Source organism: Leptonotus elevatus, chromosome 7, assembly GCF_054856555.1.
Source record: "Leptonotus elevatus isolate MCC_2025b chromosome 7, RoL_Lele_1.0, whole genome shotgun sequence".
NCBI classification, from domain to species: domain Eukaryota; kingdom Metazoa; phylum Chordata; class Actinopteri; order Syngnathiformes; family Syngnathidae; genus Leptonotus; species Leptonotus elevatus.
In genome coordinates, this window is record NC_141245.1 from 6,847,841 (window position 1) to 6,870,745 (window position 22,905).

The following is a 22,905-nucleotide window of genomic DNA, read 5'->3' on the forward strand; positions in this document are numbered from 1 at the left end:
AGCCACAACAAACAGCTAACTTCAAGCCCTGCTTGAACACCTAAGTGCAAAGTAATTTGGTGGTGGTGGTGGCGGCGATTTTAGAATTGGCTCGTGCCAGAAGACGTTGCTTCTAGGCAACACAGTAAAAGGACCAACTCCTGGATGATTGTTAGGTGACTTGCAGCTACTGGCCCGTGCAATAATGCTGAAGTAAATATCGTACGTTTAAAATCAACCCCCAAATCTTATGTATTAAATTGACAAAGATAACAACACAAGATGTTTTCACTACGATTATAGTTTTCATTACTTTTGTAATGTATGTGCACCCAAGTGATACTTAAGTCCCCATGGAAAGTGTGGACTTGATTCTCATTGCGTGTTCTAAAACAATTAACCTAAATAAATGTTTATTCCACTCCCGCAAGAATATCACGTGATCAGTTGCTTGTCTGTCAGGTGAGACTGAAAGAAAGAAAAAGTAATGTTAGTATTAGTATTTTTTATTCAACAACAAACAAAATTCCTTTCAAGACTACCAATACTTGGTGAACTCTTAACAGTATAATTTAAATTAGTGCAGTCAGGTGTTGCTGCCGCAGCTGTATTTGTGGAATTAACATGATTGGTTCATATATATTTTTTCCAGTTCACTGTATTTTAATACCGTTTGTGTCACAGAAATAGAAAAAAGAAAAAAAGGTAAAGTCCCAATTTTGACACAATACTTAAAAGAAGGTCAAAAGACACAATTTTCTCCAGGCAGGAATGGAACGTTCCGATCTGTGAGAATACAGTTGTCCTATTATGAAGCATAAAGGAAGTACAACTCGTGTCTTAATTTATCACACACATCCCCTGCCATGTACTCGTTTATTATTTTTAGACATAAGATGTAGGGTTGGTAGCTATTGTAAACATGTCTTGTAAACCACCCATCCAGCATTCTGCCACTTGTGTTCTGCCACTTGTGCAAAATTACAACTCACAATAACATTTGGATGTAACAGAACATAAGAACAACAGTTTTTAATAAGCCAGAATATAAAACTCGATTTCACGAATTTGCAAATTTTCAACGATTAGATTTTTTAAATGACAATGTATCGAATTAATTCGACTTATTGCCAAGTCCTAAATGAAAGGCCATTTGCAACGACAAAGTCCAACCCTAGACACGCTTAGGACCGCCGCCTCATTTGAATAACATTTCATCCTGGCAGTATGGACCAAAACTGACAAAATTAAAAATATATAAATGACTAAGTAAATAAATAACTAAATAAATGACTAAAAGGGAAAATAAAAACGGATATAAAAAATATATAATTCAAAAATTAAATACAAATGTATTTATTTATATATACTGTATATATATATATATATATATATTTTTTCATTTATATATTATTTTGAATTTAATTTTTGAAGTATATATTTTTATATCCGTTTTTTATTTTTACTTTTAGTCATTTATTTAGTCATTTATTTATTTAGAAATGTGGCAATTTTGGTCCTCCATAGGCAACACGTACATTATCAGAAATGTCAGAATGGATGGATGCGTATGTTTAAATAATCTATGATGAATATGATGACATAATGCAGTTTAAGATACAGAGGAAATAAACACTGGTTAATATGTGTATAAAGGAGAACAGGTAGTTCTGTATGGCAGTTTAATTCTGTGGCTCAGATACACGGTTACTGGTCTAAAATACCATCTGCTGAAATTCCCTCTGTTGAATAAATACATTATCAGGCCAGATCCTCTTCTCCTCCACCTGGTCCTCCAGAAATAGCACTTGTATCAGTCATGCTGCTGACTTTGCTGTTCAAATGTCATTGTTGATTCCATCAGACCCCATAGCACAGTCATGACTTTCTTATATAATAAATATATAAAAATGTTAAGTTAAATCACATATTATTAACCAAAAATGAGAGCTGGGAGATTATAGAAATAATCATCATCATCTCGATTATTTTGAGTGATATTGAAATCACGATTAATAAACACGATTTTTCATTGATTTCAAAACTTAGTATTTTCAACTACTACAGCTAAACTCTAAATAGAACAACCAGAAAATAAATTATCAACAAGTAAAATAATATCTTAAAATAATTGCAATAAAAACCAAATAAAAATAAATACGTACTGTTCCGGTTAGCTTCAAGCTGAAAATGTTTCTAGAACGAAGTAGGCTTTGTACTTAAATATACAATGTATGTAATTCATTTTTTTTTGTTTAGTTTAACAGTAAACTCCAACTGGTGTGTCAATAAACATCTGAGCTGACTCAAGGAAGGCAGAATAACATACATCACATGTTTACTGCAAGCCACACAGATGCATTCAGGTTGCTTTCACAAAACAGGAATTCCATACACACTCAACGCCATTTGGAACATTAATAGTGGTTCTATTATGTTTTTATTAGGGATCGGCGGATATCTATACCTGGTATCAGCATCGGGCCGATACCCAGCCTTTTTTCAAGGTTTCGGTACTCGCGATGGCGGCTGGTACCAGCTGTTTTACGATTTTAATTAATTAATTTCATGCAATTTTAAAGAAAAATTCCTATATTGGCTTGTATAGATTTTTCTTTAAAATTAATCTCAATGTTTTTTTTGGAGGGGGGGGGGGCATTTTTATGCATCAAAAGTACTAGTGGTGGCAATACTTAGTATCTGTGTCGGTGCCTATTCAACAGTTGAATACTCGTACTGGTATCCGTCTGGGGAAAAAAAGTGTTATTCAATGAACGTCCCTAGTTTTTGTGATCATGAGAAACCAAATTGAAATGAGGATTAATTAACGCTTAATTGCCCAGCCCTATCAACAGTGCTGTTACTTTGTAGCATACTGTGCAGTTATTTACCTTGATGTTTGTGAGCTCCGTTCAGAGCTGATGGCTGGCTGTTGTTTAATGGGACAGCATGCTAATCATATTAGCAGTAGCCTATGATACACCAGACTCATCTTGACTTGTCTGGAAGATGCAAGAAGACGAAATCACGACATGAATTATAATTTTTGTATGATAAATGTAGCCAAATATTCAACTATCAGCTAACTCTGCAATTCATCAGCCAGAATTTCTGAAGACTTCTGTTTATTATGTCATGATGAGTGCATGTATAATGAGCTGGCCAAATCCTTTAAATAAACTTTGATGTTTTTGACTGCTGCTTCTAGTTTCCTCTGTCTGTCCACATCGTCCGTGTAAGCTTTTTTTTTGTGTGGGAGTATTCCATTCTCATTCATTCTACAGTACAGTGAATAAAATTGTCACATCAAAAAAGTAGTGATTACAAGAAAAGTTATACAGTTTTCTGGTCAAATAAAATGCAGACATCCAGAAACTTGCACAGCATTCGAGATGCTGTCTTAGAGAAAAACGTTTCATGGGCCTTCTCAAAAGTGCGTACTAAGGGAGCACTCTTTAGTTGTGCCACAAGTTCTGAGTTCCGGGTTAATCTTTAATTTTGTGCAATTTTGTGCACTTTAATCTTAAATTTTTTGCACCCCACACTTATCAAGCAAAAGCTGTTATTTTGTCCCTTGTCAAATTGAGCAATTCTCTGATCCCCTCCAATATGATGAGCACTGTATTTATTTAGCCAAGGCTTGATTTACACTGCATTGTTGGTTAAAGTGACACAATTATCTTTTTTTATTTATTTTTGTTTGTTTTTTGCAACCAAGTGACAGAAATTCAATTGTGGGTCATGGCATAAGATAAAAAAAAAAACACTAAAGCGAAAGCATAGACTCATAAATATGGAGTTATGGAATAAATATGGTATGAGAGGTGTGTCAAACATTTTTACAGTTGAGCCATGTTTTTCATGATGAAATAGTTCTAAAAAGTCTGACCTTAACCAATCGTGCGAAAGTATTTCTCATAATAATAATCTACAGTAAATCCAATTAATCTATTGCATGCACACAAAAATTACAAACTATATTTTATAGAGAATAACTATGGTCCTGCGTACATATTTTAATGAAGACTCTTGTTTGCACTTGAATGATAGTGAAGCGGCGAGAGGGTATCTCCCTAACTGCACTATGATGAGCTTGAGAGTCATTAGAACCACAGATGTTAAAGTCTGATCCTCGGACCGGAGTCCTGCATGTTTTAGAGGTTTCCCTCGTCCAGCACAGCTGAAACAAATGATCAGCTCATAAGCAAGCTCTGCAGGAGCCTGATAATGATACTGATCATTGAATCAGGTGTGTTGGAGTAGGAAAACTTTGAATAAATTGATATGGGCATGAAATTACCACCCAGCCATAACTTTGTTTTCTCGCCCATCAGATGCAGCTTCCCAGCCACCCTGTAGACAACCTCCACAACCCACAGAGGCATAGAAATTAAGGAACTCTGGGTCATATCAGGTAAGGCGTGCTAGAAGATGTGTGGATCTATTACACCTTCCTGTGATATTTCCCTTTCTGCATCTGAAAATGGAAGAAGAGGTGCTGACGTGGGTTGATTTTGAAGAAAAAAAGTAAAGAGCAAGGAATTAATTGTATTGCTGTTTGAGGTTCTATTGATAAAGTTCCATTCCTTCACAGAATCAAACTTGCTTTGTCTTCATCCTCCCATCAGCGAGGGAGTAGTCTGCCATCAAATTCAGATCATCCACAATTTTCTCCAGTCCTTTTCTCATTTGTGTGTGTTTGTAAATCACACTCACAAAGTTTACCTCTACACAATATGAGAACCAAGACGAAGTTTGAATATGATATAAAGTATCTCTAAGAACATATTATGTTTTTGAGGTTGATGATAATTGAGAGTTGACAGGCATAGGAATTCTTAGTTATCACACCAAATAAATTCCCACTCATCTTGTCCAAATTATGCAAATAATAATACTTCTGTGATCTCCTAAGTGGGGAAAAGCCATGATATGGAGAAATGATTACAGTAATTTCTGGACTACAAGCCGCTGCTTTTTTCACTTGCATTCGACCCTGCGGCTAATACAGAGGTGCGGCTTATTCATCAGATCACAATGGGGTGCACTATAAAGGAAGAACAAGAGCGTCAGGCAGAGCAAAACAAAGCAAGTGAGCCCAAATGCATTAGGAGACAGAACAAGAGTGAGACCATTTGCACCCTCATTATGGAAAATAAAATAACGGGAACCCGGTGCGGTAACATTAAAACACCTGCGGCTTACAGTCGAGTGCGGCTTATGTGTAACAAACTCGAGTACAGTGTTCTCCAAATTTTGCTAGCACAGCTTGGTCAATTGCATCTTGTAGTGCAGAAATTACTGTACTCACCCATTGGTCCTTGTTTATTTTATTTTTATTTTTTAAGACTAGACAGGATTGAATAGATTTGACCACCAGGGCCTTTTTAGAGCACATATGATGCTGAGATTCAGTAGAACTGACCATTTTGTAGCACAATGGACCAAAGCTATTCGCGGGGATAGGGACCGGGCCGGCTCACAATTAGCGAAAATCTGTGTTTATACTCTCCTGCGAGCGGTACTGCTTTAATGTTCCTGACAGAATTTTGACAAAATAAGGACATCCAGATACATTATTCAGCAAGTGAATTTTTATTGGTTGATGCCTCTGGAATTGTGCATAGATGAATCCACGGATGTCAAACCATAAATATGCATTTGTCCCTTCTTTGTTTGGTGCAATGTAAAATGTGAATGTGGAAGTTTGCAGTGGCTTGATGGAGCTGCACCTGATGGCAGAGTGAAACGGTGTGCGTAACTCACAGGGCTCCAATGTAATGCTTATTACATCTTGGTGCAGGTGTAGCTTTGACCATCTCTGTGTGTAAAAATAAATTAGTTCTGCTGTGTCTGTCACTGCCAGCAATGGTCAAACATGACGAATAATGGCCGCAGATTCCTCCCACTTGCTCATTCTGAATCTCCCCTCCTACTCACATATGGAAAAATATCTCCCATTACCTATGCTCCGTATTGTGCTCTGTCTATGTAACACACTAGCATGACCAAGAAGTTGATCGATCCGTGGTTTATTTTTGTTAGATGTAAATACCAACATGAAGCCATGTGCTGCAACCCTGCAACACAATTGTAGGAAACCCCACCCTTCAGTGCATTATTTTGGTGGTTTTATTTTTTATTTTTGGCCCATTTTTATTTGGCCCCTACCAAAATATGACAGGAGTTATGCATAATTACACATTGGACCGGTTTCACAGACAAGGTTTATATCACACCAGGACTAGGCCTAAATCAGATTATTAAAGCTAGGTCATTTAAGTGGCTTGCATGAGCGCGGCTTAAATGTGTCTTAGTTGGTCCTAGACTATGGAGCCCTGGATATTATTCATTTAGTTGTTACTAACGTAACTATGAGATTCATTTTTCAAAAATAATTTCCAGTTTAATACATTTTGAAAAAAACTTAATTTGGACGTACGCACTCAGTGGCGGCTGGCTCTCTGCCTAGCAATGTGAAACTCCTATAAAGAAAGCAAGGTAAGCCTCGCAGCTTTCCTAAAGAAACAACATGCGATTGGTAGTCACCCTCCCCCACACAGTGTTCTTTCTGGTCATTCACCAGACACATTCAAGAGTTTTGATTGTCCTTTTAGGAACGCAATGGAGGCTTACCTTGCTTTCTTTATAGGCGTTTCACATTGCTCGGCAGAGAGCCAGCCGACATTCTACGCCATTCTATGCACTGAGTGCGCTGTGACGTATGTAACAATGGCGACGTACGTCCAAATAAAGTTTCTACAAAATGTATTAAACTTGAAATGATTTAAAAAAATAAATAATCTCATTGTTATGTTAGTAACAACCAAATAAATAATACAGAGCAAACGTGTCTCCAGGTGAGACATGTCTGTTATGATCTCACAAATGCTATCAAATTTCGTGACATTGCTTACTTAAACTGAATAATATACTCTGTGGAAGAAACCAGATAATGACCATTTGGACAGTGGACAAGAAAAACTGAACCCAAATTAGTTACCACTTGTAAATACAGATTATTCCGCTCTCTGTCGCTCCCTTTATTTTTATTTCATTCTATGGACGATGTGAGTTATTCTGAGTGAGTTATCCCGGAGGAAATGACTCTAACCCTTGTGAAGGAGCCATTGCACAGACTGTGAATCCTCCACATCTGGTATGGCATCCCTGAAAGAAGATGCTGCCTTCCAGCAGAGACCAAGAAGGATGTCCATGCATGAAAAGATAGCCTTGGAATTTTGTGAGCAGAAAATTAAATGTATGAAAGGCATGAAAATGAAAATTCTACTCGTTGAATATGGCTTTGAAATTAGAAGAGAGAGCTTTTCAAAGAAATATGTATGAGAAAGCTGTGCAATGAAATACATTGTGAAAATAGTTTTAACTTAAGTGTTGCAACTTGAAATGAGCTCTTAAGTGTAAATCCTGTTTTTTCTGCGACTCAGACGGGAACATCTGGATCATTCTTTTCTTCCGTCAGGACAGTTTTGCTGCTTCAGGATGTTGTGCAACACAGATGTAGCAATGATCACATATCACCTTTGTACAAACGAAAGCAATCTCTGAAAGTTATTTCATCAAATTGATTCAATTGATTTCTCCTATCCACAAGTATTTGCCTGGCTGGCCTCTGCAGTTAATGTTGTTCATTTAGATATTCGAAGTACTCCATGCTCCCAAACTATCTGTGCTCTCTTTCACTAACAGTGCTAAACTGAAGTTAAACCTGCCTCATTTCAGGATTAATTTAATCTTCAATTTAGTCCAAAAGTAGTTTTAATCCCCACTCTTGCAATTAGCTTTGCTTAAACCAGAACAGGCTAATTCTATGACTATTTTAAGGTACATCTGTGCAAGTGACTTAAAGTTAGGTCAGCTCAAACAGCATATTAGTCTGAGACTAGTCTTAAGCCTTTTCTGTGAAACCGGGCCATTGTTTTTAAGACATGCTTTACAACAAGCATTTTACATCAATGTTTGTAGATTGTTTTGTAATGTTGCTATATACTCCCAGTCTCAGCAACCCAGTCACCTCTCGAAAGAAAAGTCCGCCCTTTCTGAACTTGTGTATGTCTGTAACTCTGTATGTGTGTCATTCATTGGCCATGTGGGGCTCTTTGTCCAGGCCGAGATGAATGGTGTTTTAGCAAGATGCTGAGACCAATACTAAAAAAAAGCGTAGTGTTTGGAGGCTGTCCCTGCAAAATTCAATGCAGCAATTCAGTATTATTTTTGTCTGTCTCTTCCCCTCTTTCCACGGTGACACGACATGACCAGTGATTGCTGTGTTGAGACTGCCCAACAGACTGGAATTACATTTACAGTATGTTCTAACTTCCTGCTTTTAAGTACCCAATTATAGTTTGTGTGGGGTTTTGTTGGTACCATCATTTGTTTTCCATGTCAGTGTCTTTGCTTCTCTGTTGTGGTTATTATTTCCAATGCTTCTCTGCACTGGTGGTAATGCTGTCAAAGAGCTATCTTGATGATGTACACAATCATATTCCCAGCAGTCCCATTACTGTTATACACCGCCACAAATTATTAATTTATTCTTCAATGGCCAAAGCCAATAACCTGAACTCAACCCAGTATAGATTTGATTTTACTTGTTGGAGACAAGCCTTTAGAAAGAAAGATCCTAAAACAACTTGCAGTAACTGAAGGCAGCACCAAGAAGAAAATGGGTGATGACCATGGACTGGGACAGATGGCAAAAAAGACTGAGAAAGTTGAGGAATGTTCATCAAGCATCTGTTTGGAACATCCCACAGGTGAACAGGCTAATTGGGAACAGGTGGGTGCCATGGTTGGTTATAAAAGGACCTTCCCTGGATTCCTCAATCATTCACAAACAAAGATGGGGCAAAGTTCACCTCCTTTTGAACAAATGTGTGAGAAAATAGTCAGACAGGTTAAGGACAATGTTACTCAACATACAATTGCAAAGGAATTTAGGGATTTCATTATCTATGGCCCATTATACCATCGAAAGGTTTAGAGAATCTGGAGAAATCACTTTCTTTGTCATGTATTCAATTAAATATAGGTTGAGCATGATTTGCAACTTCTGTTTTTACCACATTGTCCCAACTTCATTGGAATTGGGTTTGCATACATTTAAGAGAATTGAAACCACAATGATGGGTTTTATTTTCTCTGTCAGACCTAAGAAGGCTGATTCCTGTTGTTTTGCAAAGAGAAGCTGTTGTGTCAAAAAGCAAAATTTAATTATTTCAGTCTCCACTACAAACAACAGTGAGGAACACTTCAGTCCTTGTGCACACTGTCTTTAATCACTGGATTAAATAGTCACACTCAATATTATCATTGATGGAAGTAGGCAGTACTTTTTTATTAATTTGAAACTGTTAATCAGGAATTTGAGATTGATTTAGCAGAGGAAATTGCCTCTTGTTTGTACAGATTCACACCGAACAGGACAATCTTTGCGTGTGTGAATTTTCTGTTCATACCCATGTCGTCTATCATTATCAGAAATAGATGTGAAATTTTAAGAACGACATATGATAAATGTTTGAATAGCCATTAGCTTTTGTATAGCTCATCGTCATGTGAGCTGCATTATTAGTTATGCTTCTGCTGAAAAATCCGGTTGATTACATGTGTCTCTGACTATTGGTAGCGTGTTTGCGTATGGTGCAAGTTACTAAAGCGTGTGCAAGCCACCTGAGGCTGTGGAATCCACACTGCAAAATACAGGAGGTCATGTGAGGGTAAACTTGTTGTGGGGTGACGGGCGTGTGTGGGGCTGTGTGATTGCCATGTGACCCTTTTGCCCCCTCGATCCAGATCTGTGTGTGCAAGTGTATGTGTGTATGTGTGCATGTGTGGCGGATCACTGAGGCCAAGCTGGTTGAGTTTTGTGTGTTCGTGTTTGTGTCCGAGAGAGAAATGTTGTAAGGAGGGGTGGATGGGTGAGCCAAGGGCAACACAAGGACAGTGTTTGTGCAGGGCACGGGACTGTCCTCACTGGCACGCATGTTCACATACACACACTTGCCAAAAACAGAGCCTTATTGTGAACACTCTTCCCAGTTTGGTCCACCCATTACAGTTACTACATTGTGTCACATTCAAACTGTGGCTTTTCTCTGATCTCTCTTTCTCATCTGTCACATCCAACTCTGCAGAATTTAAATTGAATTTACCTTTAAGGGATTTAAACATTAAATGGCTCACGGCCTTAAACGCTATTTTCAATGTTGTGTTCCCATATCCATCCTTACATGAATGCTGACTCACAGTTGCAATGTGACAAGCCGCCATCTTGGTGGAATTTTCTAAAAAATATATTAAAAATCAACTGTAAAATCCTCCATAGCAAATAAATTAATGAAAAAAACAATTGAAGACTGAAGCTCATGACCATCTACTGCCTTCACTACTTTTATCTTTTTATGAATGTTTCATTTGTGCTATTTATTTAAGTTGAGTTTTTTTAAATCACCACTTGGAGGACACCTTAGAATTTTAACCCATATGAGCATATTTGTGGATATTCTTAGTTGAAATTTGTCGACTTATTGAATAAGTTGTCCCCCAAATGGCAGACAAAATTAAAGGATGGATTATAGCTGTGGACATCCGCACAATGACGCTGAATGTAGCCTTTTTTGGATAAGTACTGACATTATTGACAGGTTTCAGTTAGGGATACACAATAACAGATTTTTTACCACGATATCCAAACGGATAAACAATATATATTATCTGTTAAAGATTAAAGGAATAAAACATTTCAATCACGCTTCCTACGTCAGAGCTAATTTCTGCACTCTTCACTTCAGACAATGAGGCGATGAGGAGTCTGAAAAGCTCTGATCCGTATCAGTAACTTACAAAAGTTGATCGCGTTTTGTTGTCAAGTATTTACATCCATCCATTTACTACCGCTTATTCGGGGTCGGGTCGCGGGGGCAGCTGCTTTAGGGGGGAAGCCCAGACTTCCCTCTCCCCAGCCACTTCAACCAGCTCCTCCGGCGGCATCCCAAGGTGTTTCCAGGGCAGCCGAGAGACATGGTCTCTCCAGCGTGTCCTGGGCCGTCCCCGGGGCCTCCCGCCAATGGGACATGCCTGGTACACCTCTCCAGGGAGGCGTCCAGAAGGCATCCGAACCAGATGCCCGAGCCACCTCAACTGGCTCACGTGGAGGAGCAGCGGCTTGACTCTGAGTCCCTCCCGGATGACTGAGCTTCTCACCCTCTCTAAGGGAGAGCCCGGACACCCTACGGACAAAACTCATTTCGGCCGCTTGTATCTTGTTCTTTCGGTCACAACCCACAGCTCGTGACCATAGGTGAGGGTAGGAACGTAGATCGACTGGTAAATCGAGAGCTTTACCTTTTGGCTCAGCTCCTTCTTTACCACAACAGACCGCACAGTGTGTGCATCATTGCAGACGCTGCACCAATCCGCCTGTCGATCTCCTGCTCCCTCCTGCCCTCACTCGTGAACAAGCCCCATAGATACTTGAACTCCTTCACTTGGGGTAGGATTTCATCCCCGACCCGGAGAGAGCACGCCACCCTTTTCCGACTCAGGACCATGGTCTCGGATTTGGAGGTGCTGATCCTCATCCCAACCATTTCACACTCTGCTGCGAACCGCTCCAGTGAGAGTTGGAGATCAGGGCTTGATGAAGCCAAAAGAACCACATCTGTAAAAAGCAGAGATGCGATACTGAGGCCACCAAAACGGACCCCCTCAACACTTCGGCTGCGCCTAGAAATTCTGTCCATAAAAGTTATGAACAGAATCGGTGACAAAGGGCAACCTTGGTGAAGTCCAACCCTCACTGGGAACAAATCAAATATACTGTCAGCATTGCGGACCAAACTCTGACACCAGTCGTACAGGGACCAAACAGCCTGTATCAGGGGGCTCGATACCCCATACTCCAGAAGCACCCCCCCACAGGACTCCCCGAGTGCCACGGTCGAACTCCTTCTCCAAATCCACAAATCACATGTAGACTGGCTGGGCAAACTCCCATGCAACCTCGAGGACAATGCCAGGGTGTAGAGCTTGTCCACTGTTCCACGGCCGGGACAAAAACCATACTGCTCCTCCTGATTCCAAGATTTGACTTCCCAACGGACCCTCCGCTCCAGCACCCCTGAATAGACCTTACCAGGGAGGCTGAGGAGTGTGTTCCCTCTATAATTACAGCACACCCTCCGGTCCTCCTTCTTAAAAAGGGGGACCACCACCTCGGTCTGCCAATCCAGAGGCACTGTCCCCGATGTCCACGCGTTGTTGTAGAGGCGTGTCAACCACGACAGCCCCACAACATCCAGAGCGGGGGGCGTTCCTCCCAATTACGCCCCTCTAGGTCTCACTGTCATTGCCCATGTGAGTGTTGAAGTCCCCCAGCAAAACGAGGGAGCGCCCAGGGGGAGCACACCCTCCAAGGACTCCCAAGTATTCCGAACTGCTGTTTGGTGCATATGCACAAACAATAGTCAGGAACCATCCCCCCCACCCCAAAGCGGAGGGAGGCTACCCTCTTGTCTACCGGGGTGAACCCCAACGTACAGTCGCCAAGCCGGGGGCAATAAGTATGCCACCCGACCCCTTTGGCCTTTCCCACCTACGTTGCCTCTTCGGGCTGTACCCGGCCGGGCCCCATGGGTGCAGGCCCGGCCACCAGGCTCTCGCCAACGAGCCCCACCTCCAGCCCTGGCTCCAGAGGGGGGCCCTGGTGACCCACGTCCGGGCAGGGGAAACGTTTGTCCATATATTGTGTTCATCATAAGGGGTCTTTGAGCCGGCTCAAAGTATTTTACATATGCTTAATATTAATGCTTCAAAGAATAAATTACTCCAAAATGTTTTCATATTCAATATTATTTCAACAATACACATTGCACATGCACACATTTTTTTAAATAAATGCAGGACCTCAAACATTTTAGTATTAGGCTACTGGCCATTTTCATGTAAAGACATTTTCAAGGGCCAAAATAAAAACAAAAGATTAAGAATGTCATTCACCATAGCAGCACTTGAACGAGCCGCTGGGACAGGGTTATGTTATCACTGTGTTCCCCCACTTTTTCTTTTAACATTCAATAAACGTCTGGGAAAAAATGTGTTATTTCAGAAGTGCATATCAAACTTGTTGCTCTTTGCATTAATCAGTACCAAAAAAGTGTCCCTCTGTTTCAAACAGGTCTGTGACTCCTGTGATTGAACTCTCAGTCCATATTAAACTGATGTGTTGATGGATGAATTTGCATTAGTAGTACGGCTCACAAAATTAGGGAAATACAGTAATCTTGTGACTGCTGTGAAGCAAGCCGCCTTTTTCTCTCATGCTAATTTATATACATACATACATGCATAGATACATACATACATACATACATACATAGATAGATAGATAGGGTTAGACCTAATATTATTCAGACACATTGTCACAAGGCAGACTAAGACTTGCACTGCTACATTCTGTCTGGCAGTCTCTCATCAGAATGTCAGAAATAACAGTACTATACATTTGATGCATTAATGCAGCTGCCTGGAAAGATTTTTGCTGTTTCTTTCAAGCAGTTTAGTTTTAGTGTGCCAAGTGCATTTGGGAAAAAATCTACTTGCCCTACATCCTCATTAAACTTTCCTGAATGTGGATATTCTAAATATTCCTATTCCTTGTGGTTTACAAGTTTAAAAACGGCACTTTCCCACAAGATATTAGTGTCTTCTAAAAATTATGACATGATTTATTTGTTTCATTCAGTGTTTGTTAATTTCGTTCAAAACAGAAAAAACAAAACAAAAAACAAAATAGAACATGATCATGTCAATCAAGGAGTTTAAGTTTCACTAAGGACTGAGGTGTGAACTGATTTTTGACTTGAGTTAAAATTGTATTTGTGACCTGAACTTTTATATAATGGTAAAGGTAAGATTTAAATAATTTTTGACCATCCAGTGTGACAATTTTGATTTATGTGGCACACCACTTAAATAACTAAAACACATGCTAAGACTCTAATTCAGCTCTCATCAGCTCTTTATGAATGACTTGTTGGGACTTTTTCACTGGCTGTTATTTGTCACTCACTTCCTGTCTGGTGTCACTGCTTCCTTCCTGAGTGTGGGTGTGTGCCTCTGTGTCATGTCATCTAATGTGATGTGTGAGCCAGATATGTTTGGGCCACGTGCATACATTGTGCTAATACAGAAATAAGCTCTGTCCCCAAATTCACATCATCAAATGTGTTTATGGAATGGTTGTTATGATTGTATTATTGTATACAATAAAGATGAGTTAAGTCCACCAAGCTGACCTTGAGCTTTTGTTTGATGTTTTCTTGTTGCTTGTTATTGGATTTAAATTTTTAAATTTTTATTTTTTCCATTTTTTTTATTTTAGGGTGTACGGGCATTTCGCAATTTACTGTCTGTTTTAATAGATCTGAAAATAAAATAGTAAAAACTTGGCAAAGAAGAAAGAAAATTAAGCAAACTCTGCAGCACAGTCACTAGGCTCCTTGTATGCCTGCAGGTGAATGGTCTGATTCTCAGTGTGGTGTGCAACAAAATATACAGCAGTGTGTAATACCTCATGAAGTATTTGAATCAATATGACTTAAAAAAAAATCTAAACATGAATTGAACAAAAATACAGAAGTAGCCGAAATAAACTGAGTGAACTGTAAGAAATGAGGTGGTGTGAAAAATGACACCGTGTTGGTTAAGTATTGTGTGTACTGTAATCAGTACACAGGCAAAAATCACGACCAGTCAGTGGTTCTACTATAGTCACTGATGTGCAAGAAGGCAGGGACTTAATTCAAAAACTAAGAGGAATAATTGGCTGAGGGAATTTAACCTTGAATGATGAATTAATGAAATGGACCTAAACGCATGGACAAAATTGTTGGTACCCCGCTGTCAATGAAAGAAAAGCTCACAGTGGTCACAGAAAAAACTTGATCGGACAAAAGACATAATAAAAATCAAATGAAAATTAAGCAATGAAAATCAGACATTGATTTTGAATTCTTACATTTATCATTGCTTTTATCTGATTCAAGTTATTTCTGTGACCAATATGGGGTTTTCTTTAATTAACTGATGGGGTACCAAGTCTGGGCTGCACAATATTGGAAAAACGTGATATGGTCGTTGATATCGATGCTTATATTATTCATGCAATATTTGATGTTGTACCTAAAGAAATGACTGTTTTTCTTGTCGCACGGAAATTTTTAACATGTTTAAAATTTGATGGCGACAAGAAAAAACGTTTGGGAGCATAAAGATGGTTTGCGAGTGTGGCAAGTGGCTTTACGTCTTATACCTAGCCCACTGATTTTCACCGAATTCGGACCAATCACAGAGCAACATTGTGTTTAGGGGTGGGATATGCAGCTGTGACGGTGCACAAGACCACATCCTCCAATCAGCTGGAAGTATTGTACAGAATGTCCCTCCTTTTCCTGAGCAAATCGCCGTGGATCAGTCCCAGATTGATATTGTGGAGAACTCCATTGAGTGAATCACAAATATCAATCTGGCTACTGTGAGGTTAATGAAATGTATCACTGGTGAAATCTGAGGGAACAGTACATTGTATACTGCATTTGTATGTCTTGGAGGCAGCTGGCGGCGACTCTCTCTTACTGGCTTTAACACGGAAATTGATTTTTATTTTATTTTTTGTCCATGTAAAAGCTGCTGTGCATTTGATGGGCTGTAATTAAAATGTATTTATTTTCAATTCCGGGCGGGGTTCTTTCACTTTCCTGAAAGTAACGGGTGGTTACTGTATTGGGACTTATGGTTGCTTGTTATTGTTCCAGTAAGTCAGTCCCTTTTTTCTTCTTCTTTTGAGCAACATTGGAAGTTTGTTCATCAAACATGTCGTCAACATGACCTCCGCAAAGCCTTCTGTTTTTCACATTCCACCTACACTCAGTCACACATGCACACACAGTCACACTTTGCTGACACAAGCAGCCTCAATATTACCAGTATGTTTGTCATCAGTCATTTACGGTAGAGTTGTGCTGTGTTTGTAGTCATTAGGTGAATCAGTTGTGGTGAACTTATATTTAACACATTATGGAAGAAAGCGTGTCACAAGACACAAAAAATAAGCACCGACACAGTTTGTTTGTGTGTGTAAATAGTGATCATCAGCCTGGACACAGGCTTCTTACTGTCAGACAGAGTGCTGTGTAACACCAGTGTGAAAATAACCATAATGCATGTGGTTAAGGAAACACTCACTGTATGATTGTAAGTGGATTAAAATAACTTTTATCATCATCTTTGGCTTGCGGGTTATTGTTTGACTTGAGTTGCCCATGAGCAGAAATTTTATCTGCACAAAGCATGGGTCAAACTTTTATATGGATCGTGTTCATGTTGTATTAGTACTGCTAATAAATACAATTGATCTCAATAGAGAGGGGGGGAGGGATTATTAAGAATTTAAATTGTAACGGTTTGTTTAAAATTAACAACATAAATGCAACAGAAATGGGTTAATGACAAACTTCCTTCATTAATGAAATGAATTGCGCTCTACGCTCATACGCAAAGTGTTGCCGCGTTACATGTTTGTGGACATCACCCAAAAAAAACAATGATGCATTTTCTTGCTTGGGCACTGACAGAAAAAGTAAACTTCATGAAAATCAGTTGAAAAATTAGCAAACTGACTTATTTTCAATGCACATGCATTGCCTTTGATGGGAAGGTCTCTGAACTGGACTTATTTTATGCATTATATATATTTCTTAAATTAGTCAGCTGATTAATCGATAATTGTTTTTGTTTTTTTCTCCCAAACATCGGCATGGGCCTTAAAAAAAATAATCCATATCTGTTGGGCACTACTGAGCACTACCTGCAAGTAATTTGCTAAATTTACAGAACAAAGACAACTATTCACAAGTGATTAAACTAAAAACCACCAATCCAAGCAACTATCCGATGATAGAGATGAGTGGTACAGCTACCTGGCTGCTCTATGAGAGTTGTAGTTTTAATTGTTCAGCCCTAGACATACAATACGGTATGGAATTTTTAAGAAAATATTACCGGTATGTCATATCTCCCTAGATGCATCCATACGCCGTTTTGCAGTTGCTGGACCTTAATTTGTGAGCAAATTATTTACATCCTGAGTAGCTGTTGTTTACACAGAAACGACACAAAGATAGACCACTGTGACTGTACCTGTCTGTCATTTTAACAAACCGTACCTGAAATCTTTGGCTGTGTCCGAATGTGCACCTTGCTTCCTATATAGTGCCCTACTGAGGGGTCACGCCATTTTGTAGGGGTGTCCAAATGCCCAAAATGAAAAATAATGTAGTACACTCAAAATTACCCACAATGCACTTTGAAAAGTAGTAAACATCGATGGTCACTCAACCGGTTGATATAGACCACAATGCATTGCGAGTATGAAAAAAAAATAATAAAAGTGTCAGCGCAAGCGCGAGAATCGAATCAATACTTTAACTATATAATACGGAAATAATTAATTTGTTTTAGTTGAAAATACGTACGACATAGAAAACAAAATACAGTTTTAAAGATGTATTCACTGGCGCCTCATGACAGATACGGTCGTTATATGATGTGCAACAAGGAGCAAGTAGTGAGCTGGCTGTCCGAATCAACACAGTGAAGGCACTATATAGGCAACTATATAGGGAATGTTTCAGCAACAAATTCTGCATTACTTAAAGGTAAAACAAGAAAAGACCATGAACGGGCTCCTATTTGTGCACTTTCAAATATAGGCCATTATCAGTGTGTCTCTGAGGATCTGTGAAGGGAAGGTTGCTGCATGCATCTTGCAAACGCACTTGCTCTCCTCGTGCTGTATCTTCCCACTGAAACCTGACTTTTTAGCAGACCTCTGGTTTTCTGCCACCACATTCTCAATGACCCCGCGCACCTGCATTTGTGTGGGGGTGTGAGTACGTACACATGCACCAATGTGTTATCATCAGAGAGACAGAGAGGCATAGAGTGTGGTGGCATCACAGCATGAGTAGACACTCTTCAAGCTGTCGTGTGTGAAAACGTCATTCATGAAGCCTATAATTAACAATCTCAGACTTTATACACATGCACAATCTTGTTCAAGTATCCTTTTGTTTTGTGGATAAATCAGTCAGACATGTCAGGCTTCATGTTTCTCTTCGTCTGTGTAATCGTGCACCCTTACAACATTACACAGACTCACTGTTGTCTGTTTATTTTTCCTGTTTCCAACTGGTGGAACACAATCCATAATGGTTTTCAGTTTATTTTATTTATTTAACTGATGATGCCACACAGTAAATGAAAGGCCCTCTATAGAGAGGTTCCCTGAGCAATATGCTGTTGTAATAACACACTGTACATTATTTCCATTTGCGCAATTGATAAATGGCAAGTGGCTCCAAACGCACTGCAGATATTGCACCATCCTCACACACATGGCATAACAGCAACTCATCTGCTGATAGCTCAAGCACTTAGCTTGGAGGGGAAAAAACATTAGAGGCAATCAGGCCTGTCATTTCCAATGGGCTGATTGAGCCAAAATGGACCTGTGGCGAAGTGGAGAAGTTAATGTGCAGGACCATCTGAGGACAAGCTAATGAGGAAAAGAGCAGGTGGAAGTGGTGCGGTTGAAGAAGCACAAACAGCGGGATGTCCACTTTGTGCAACTCAGTTCAACTCCTTGGATTTGAGTTCCCACATCCACTTGTGACTTTGATTATATTTTCTTATATTTTGATTACCAGTAATGTTTTTCAACATGTGTGTTCTGTGTTATATACCAAACATTTAAAGAGCAATGTGTGCATTATCTGTCCGCGGTCTATATTTTTATGTGTTTTTTGCCTGTTCTCCCTGCGTGGGGAACAGCGTCCGATGAGGGGAAAGGGCTGGCTGACCTGTTTTGTTTGCTTAGTGGACATTCCGCTGTGCACTGGCCATATCCCAAGTTAAATCCACCAGCTTCCATGGAGTCACTGGAGCATTGAATTATGGTGCCTTGGCAGCTTGTTGTTAAAGAAAGGCATTACAGTTAGTATACCCAACTATCTGTATATAGGAAACAAGAAGCAGTGTAAGGATTGTTCCATAATGTCATCTGCGTATTTTGATTCCAGTTGTTTGATGTTTGTAGAATGATTCCGTACCGTGTCATTTTCAACCTTGGGCTTGAAATGCCACTTACTTTTAGTTCCTGAATTACTTAATTGAACTAGTGATTACCAGTATTTATCCATAATTCTGCACAAATGGTAACTTTTTATTAATTTTTTTATTTACTTGTCATGTTATATACCTCACAATGATGAGTTTTGACCACACACACGGTTAAAAAAATAATTTGCCACACACATCTTCCTTCCTACTGTTCTACAGGTCCTTATGGTTGTGGTGGTGTGTGGTGCCCCTTGCCATGCCTCCAGCCATGACAGACCTCCTGGACATATGGGCAGACCACTCGCCCTTGGCTGGCCATGCCCCAGACCAAGTCACGGTGGACTTCCTGCTTCCCACTGGTATCTACATTCAAATGGACGTTCCTCGCGAGGCCACCTTTCAACATATAAAACTGGTAAGAACTTATTTGTCTTAACACATGCATTGTTAAACCATTCTCGGGACTAGTGATTTGTGACATTTAATCTCTCTGTTCTGTGTCCTAAATTTGGAAAAAGTCAAGATCATAAAAAAAAAAAATCCATCAGTAAAGGTGTGAATATTATTTTATGTAACAGCAACTCATTCTATCTTGGGTAAGCATTTCAGACATGAGGACAAAGCCTTGCACACCACCAGCTGCTTGTCTGCCATGAGAGGAACTGTCTTGGATTTGGACAATTAAGATGTATTTAAATCAGATTTTATCACTATGGATTTGCTAAAACACTTACCTGTATGTCAATTTTTACGTTTTTGGGATGTCTGCATTCAGTTTCATTCCAAGAACATAAAAATGACAAAAACGGACATAAGTGTTTTTTTTACATAGCAGCGACGAAATGTGATTTTCCTGCCATGCCTGACCTGCAAGCCAATGAATTGGTGCTGGCCTTTGGCTCTAGTGTGCCTGTTAGTGAACTATAATCAATGTAGCTTTCGTTCTTGAGGATCACTGAGTTTGAGGAGTGCAAATGCACACGTTGCTCATACTTACATTCCTCAATTTAATGCTGATTCATTGAAATTGACAACATATCTTTTTTCTTTTTTTTTGTCTGCTGTAGTGGGAAGCAGTGATATTTTTTTCTCAGCAAGTTAGTTATTCTCCAGAACTTAGCATTCAATTAAAGCCAAAGTGATCCTTTCATATTTGTAATGCTGGTACAAATATGAGTTGAGCTGATGTTCATGTCAATGTTTTTTTTATTTGCTGGACTCGTGCCACAATTTTTTTTCAGGTAATTGCATACATCTAGCAAAAGAAAGAGTAATTCATTAAAATGTGATCAATTCAACTTTACATACATCATAGACCTAAATGAGTGCATAACGCTGGTGTCAGGCCAAAACCTAATTTGTCACAATTTGGAAAGTGTCATATTTTATCATAAATCTATACTTTTGGTCAATCCACACATGTGGACGTGTTTGTACAAACTATTGAACAATATAAAGTGTTGAAAAATGGTTTTCTTTCTTTCTTTGAGGATGCAATGTTAATGGTTGAACAAACATGGTGTTTTTGGGGGCTCCAACAATTTAGGTAAGTTTTGGCCCAACGCCAGCGATATGTATAAAACAATGCCAATGTAGCATGCATATCTAAGTGATCCTTGAAGGAAGTTTCTAAACAGAAGACAAAGAACCAGTACATTAGCACATGACAAATGGGAGTGCAAAAGTAAAAAAACCCTCTGGGCCTTTTCTTCAAATAAATGAGGACACATGAGATGAGTAAGAAGTTGACACGCCGTGGCAGATTTAGGACTCAGACGCAGATTTAGGACTCAGACGCAGAGATAGGAGTTTGCGGCCAAGGCAGATATTTATTAAACAAAAAAACTCCTCGTTTAGAGGGAAAAAACAAAGGCTATTAAATGTTAAACGAAAGGCGCTCCAAAAGGGAGGCTGTCTAAACTACAAACAAAACAATATCACTCCTTAACTAAAACTATACTGTGGCTATACAAAGTTACAAACCAAAGTTCACACAAGAGACAGGACAACAAGGCTGAGGACTGTGACTGGCTTGAGTGGCTCTGACAAAAACACTTAGGCACAAGACAGGGGAGACGCAGACCATTTAACACATGAGGGTAATGGGAAACAGGTGGACACAATCAGGAATCAGGGTTGACACTGACACCACATGAGGAAGGGCAAGTGACCTGAAACAAAAGGAGTCAGAATTTTCAAAATAAAACAGGAAATGACAAGACAACCTCACCGCGGTGTGACAGAAGTAAGGTTATTAGTTTAACCAGAGAATAAAAGTGTATTTTTTACGTTGATGCCCATTTCATTACCAAACAGCCAAGAGACGTGCATGTAAAAACATTTTGTATTTTACAACCCATTGCCTTCAGTTATTATTTAGAATTGCGCTTTTCCTAGACATTTTAGGAACATGTAGAAAAAATAGGTGCAAACTTCAATCGTATGGAAATAAACAATTGTTATGATTGAAATATTAAAAAAACATAATTATGCCAAATGTACCCACTTTTAGCCATTGCTTAGGGCTCCACCAAGACAACATACTAATATAGTCTGTATTAGTGTATTATAATCAATCAATACTTATAGTTTTAAGCTTGCAAAGGTACTTCTTTTGACACCTATTTTTCTGAGTTAATTCTTTCTCTCCTCTGTAGCTCTTATGGAAACAGGCTCAGACATTCCCATTGTTTCCCGCCTTGGGTGAGATGGAAAGCCACATGTTCCAGTGTGTCAATCAGACGGCCGTACACGAAGAACTCGAAGATGAAACTCGGAGACTTTGCGACGTTCGTCCTTTCTTACCAGTTCTCAAGTTGGTGACACGCAACTGTGGCCGAGCGGAACGGCTGCTGGATTCAAAAATAGGCGTGCTTATTGGCAAGGGTAAGACCTCTTTAGTAAACAGTTCAAGCTCTCACACAGTTTACTCCATGGCTGATTTAAAATAATGAAGTCACTTTTGAGTTCAGAGCTAATAAATCATTCCCAGATAACAATAAGCCTTCAGCATTTCCTCCTCTGCAACACTACAGAACTAACACATGTATCTATCAGCCAGCAGTCCCATCTGGCTTTCTGCGTTTAGTGGCTCAGTTTCTTTGTCCATTTGCAGAATACTGTATATGATGTACAGTATTCATACAAAAATCGAACTCAGTCTGAAGCAAAAAGGTATGAACTGTAGCAGATATTCGGAACTTGTGATATATTTTGTTCAATAGAACCATTAATTGTGATAAATGTTGACAAAGTCTCTACAAATGTTTACTCAAATCTGAAAACCAGTGTAAAACACATACAAACATGTGTTTCTAATCAACATCAACCTATAGTATTATTGAAATGGGAAAATAGAGCTGTTCAGTGCTTTGTTCTTTTCTGATCAGTTATTGATGTTCTAATAGGCCACAGACACCTGCACGGTTGTGTAAGAAATGTGGGAAAGGGAGCTCTAGTTCACAGGTATCAAACTCCAGGCCTGGACGCCGTATCTGGTCAACCACATCCTTTTGTTATGTTCCAAGTGGAAAGTAGAAGTAAATCATGTGCATTTACTTCGTGTTTCTTCACGTCACTTTTTTTTTTTTACTTAGTTAGCAGCATCTCTTAGAATGTTGAGCCTGGGAACTCTGCACTTTTTGTCTTTGTTTCAACGAGGTGTGTATCAGTGGTTCACTGTGGTTTTAAAAAGTCATGTTTTCAATAAGCTAATACTGTCTCTCA

At 39.3% G+C, this 22,905-nt stretch overlaps 1 protein-coding gene across 1 annotated transcript in view; it reads left to right on the forward strand.

Moving 5' to 3' along the window:
* The window catches only part of pik3cb (phosphatidylinositol-4,5-bisphosphate 3-kinase, catalytic subunit beta), a 67,792-nt gene that overhangs the window by 25,038 nt on the left and 19,849 nt on the right, over positions 1-22,905 (forward strand). Inside the window, exons 2-4 of the mRNA XM_086080614.1 lie at positions 4,314-4,393; positions 19,399-19,594; positions 21,837-22,065. Of these exons, the coding sequence (XP_085936740.1) occupies positions 19,436-19,594; positions 21,837-22,065 (388 nt within the window). The 5' untranslated portion in view covers positions 4,314-4,393; positions 19,399-19,435. The remainder of the gene's footprint in view (positions 1-4,313; positions 4,394-19,398; positions 19,595-21,836; positions 22,066-22,905) is intronic.